Source organism: Cyprinodon variegatus, unplaced genomic scaffold, assembly GCF_000732505.1.
Source record: "Cyprinodon variegatus isolate N-32 unplaced genomic scaffold, C_variegatus-1.0 Scaffold232, whole genome shotgun sequence".
NCBI lineage: Eukaryota > Metazoa > Chordata > Actinopteri > Cyprinodontiformes > Cyprinodontidae > Cyprinodon > Cyprinodon variegatus.
In genome coordinates, this window is record NW_015150685.1 from 971,669 (window position 1) to 974,288 (window position 2,620).

Below are 2,620 nucleotides of genomic sequence, written 5' to 3' on the forward strand. Positions count from 1 at the left end.
TAGAATGCTTTTAACTGGGGGCGTGTAGCAGTTCTCGCCATAAAGCAAGACCGACTCTCGCGAGACTTCTGAGCCTGTGGGTGCGGGTCGGTGCTCCTGCAATTGCAAGTGCGGTATTTCCCCCACAGACCACCAGGGCGGCCGAGAATACCTTTGTTCAACCAGAAATGACTCATTTAATCATCCAAAATGTTATGGAACACATTAATTAACTGAAAAATGTTGCATAGTGTGCCTTTAAAGGGAAAAGCTTTTTTTTTTTTACATTGGGCCCTTGTTTTTACATTATTACATCATCTTCTACTCACCCATATGAGTTAGGTGTCATTTGGAGCCGTTCTGAAGATATTCCGTTAGGTTATATCCAAGTAACGTCTTCCTTTGGGCAACGACTTGAAGGCACAAACTAAACTGTTCATAATTTATTCTTTATGGTACGCCAGCACTCATTACATGTAGGCGAATCACTGTCCCCCAGACATCCACAGTTATATTTTTGATATTAATATATATTTTTTTAAAACAAAGCGGCGCGTGAATGACATCATCTGCGCGCTCCGGCTACCATTTATTCTTCCTGTCCACTGAACTGCTGATAGTTTTCCTCACATGCCTGGAAGATATTGAGTGCTTCTACCACAGATGATGACGTCATACACACGCCGCTTTGTTTTAAAAAGAGAGGGTCTGAAAAGTTGCTAAATATAGCGACAAAGTCTCTGAGTTGGCAACACTGTACAGGCGAACCGAGCAGCCGGGGCGGCATTTTTATAAAGGAGGGCGGGACGCGTGCTTCGAAAAAAATATAACATAAACAATTTGTCTCTTTATGGCGCTGGGTTATGGGCGGTATGAAAGTACAGCTGTGGAATGATCTGATAAAGTGACAGATCTTTATGTTGTTGTTGTTTTCTCTCTCTGTCTGTCTATATAAGACTGTGGCGGGCCCAAAAGAAGGGTTTGCCTCAGTTGACTCATACCGCCACGTATAGGAGCTTGATTTGAACTAAGATGGCCGCTCTGTCAGCACGCCTGTCACCCAATGACACGGGGTCTATTTATGTCTGTAGTTAGACCCTGGAGATGGAATATAATGGTTCCTTTCTTTTGTCCTCGGAGGTCAAATTTGTTCTGGAGGTCTGCAGAGCAGGGTGCTTTCAGTCAGCGGTTATGGGGCTGCTGTTTCCCGGCTGTTTTTCTGAGCTTTGGTTCCATCATTGCTACGGATCCATGGCCTGTACAGAACCTGCAGTCCTCCTGGATCCTATGGGTTGGTTCTGTGCGAACCCAAACATCTGATGTTCTGTTTGCTTCCAGCAGCATCAAGGAAGAACCCCGCAGCGCCTCGCCTCTCTGCCCCAAACCCAATGAGTCCGAGGAGCCCCTGGGCACGGCCATGGAGACCAGAACGGGTCAGTCTAGACCTTTTGGTTCAGGTGGGCAGGGTCTGGGTCCACATTCCGTTTCAGCCCGTAATATTAATCTCCTCCTACCAGACGGCGGTGTGAAGTCAGACGAGCCATCTGAGGTCGTCATCACCAAGGAGATGGAGGCGGAGGAGCAGCAGCTGATGGAGGAAGGGGAGCGGAAAGAGGAGGAGATGATGAAGAAGGTGATCGGCAGGACCAACCACAACAAAGCTATGGCTCAGGGGTCACTTCCTGTTGATAACGCCTCTGCTTCTGGTCCTTAGGCCCAGGAGTCCTGGCAGAAGGACTCTCAGGACATGCGCTTCAAGAGGCTGCAGCATCTTCTTCAGAAGAGCAACATCTACTCCAAGTTCCTGCTTACCAAGATGGAGCAGCAGCAGCAGGAGGTATAGTATTGTGTTTCTGAGGCTCCTGTGCAGGACCTCCGATGCTAACTGCTAACTGTGTTCCAGGAGAAGTTGAGGAAGGAGAAGCTGGAGAAGAAGGCCATGAAGGTGAGACAGGAGCTCCTCTGTAGCTCCCTCCTCCTCCTGTCGGCGTCTCTAAATTTTTTTTCTTCTTCAGGCTGGTTCTGGTGCCGGCGCTGCAGAGAATCTTAAAGGTGAGCTGAGTCTCAGACGAGCTGCTGATTACCCGGTTCCAGCGGTTTTGACTTCTTTTCTCAACTCTAGAGTCACAAAAGAAGAAGAGGAAGAGGAAAGATGAAGACTATAAAATAGCTGATGTCATGTCTAAGGAGGTGAGCCAAAGGTTCGCTTCGGTTCCTATTCTGGTCGACCCGGTCGGACCCGGTTTAATGTTGTTTTCTTTCTCTGCAGGAGATCATGTCTCAAGCCAAAAGGTCCAAAGCAGAGGAAGAGGTAACCTCCTCCTTCTCCTTCTCTTGTGTGTCGGACATGTTGAAAACGAGGGCCGTTTCTCAATATGTGTACTTGTGCACTCTCATCTGCCAAATACCTTTTAAGATGATTTGAGGCGAGAACGTTATGCTTTAAGCTTCACTATATGGCCCATTTACTGATTTAGTGCGTAATTGTAAAAAGTTCTGATGTTGAGAGGACCGTGGGAACAAGCAGTGCTCCAGAGTTGTCGCAGACGGGCTAACGTTAGCAGTACACGTTTTTTTGCTCCTCCTGCTGCGTACGGTCCTGAACGTAGCATTAGTCGTGTGGTGGACTCCGATTCCAGCT

General features: G+C 47.8%; 1 protein-coding gene across 1 annotated transcript in view; it reads left to right on the forward strand.

Moving 5' to 3' along the window:
- The window catches only part of hells (helicase, lymphoid-specific), a 24,464-nt gene that overhangs the window by 3,418 nt on the left and 18,426 nt on the right, over positions 1 to 2,620 (forward strand). Inside the window, exons 2-8 of the mRNA XM_015381346.1 lie at positions 1,318 to 1,412; positions 1,497 to 1,612; positions 1,694 to 1,816; positions 1,883 to 1,924; positions 1,995 to 2,031; positions 2,102 to 2,169; positions 2,249 to 2,290. Of these exons, the coding sequence (XP_015236832.1) occupies positions 1,318 to 1,412; positions 1,497 to 1,612; positions 1,694 to 1,816; positions 1,883 to 1,924; positions 1,995 to 2,031; positions 2,102 to 2,169; positions 2,249 to 2,290 (523 nt within the window). The remainder of the gene's footprint in view (positions 1 to 1,317; positions 1,413 to 1,496; positions 1,613 to 1,693; positions 1,817 to 1,882; positions 1,925 to 1,994; positions 2,032 to 2,101; positions 2,170 to 2,248; positions 2,291 to 2,620) is intronic.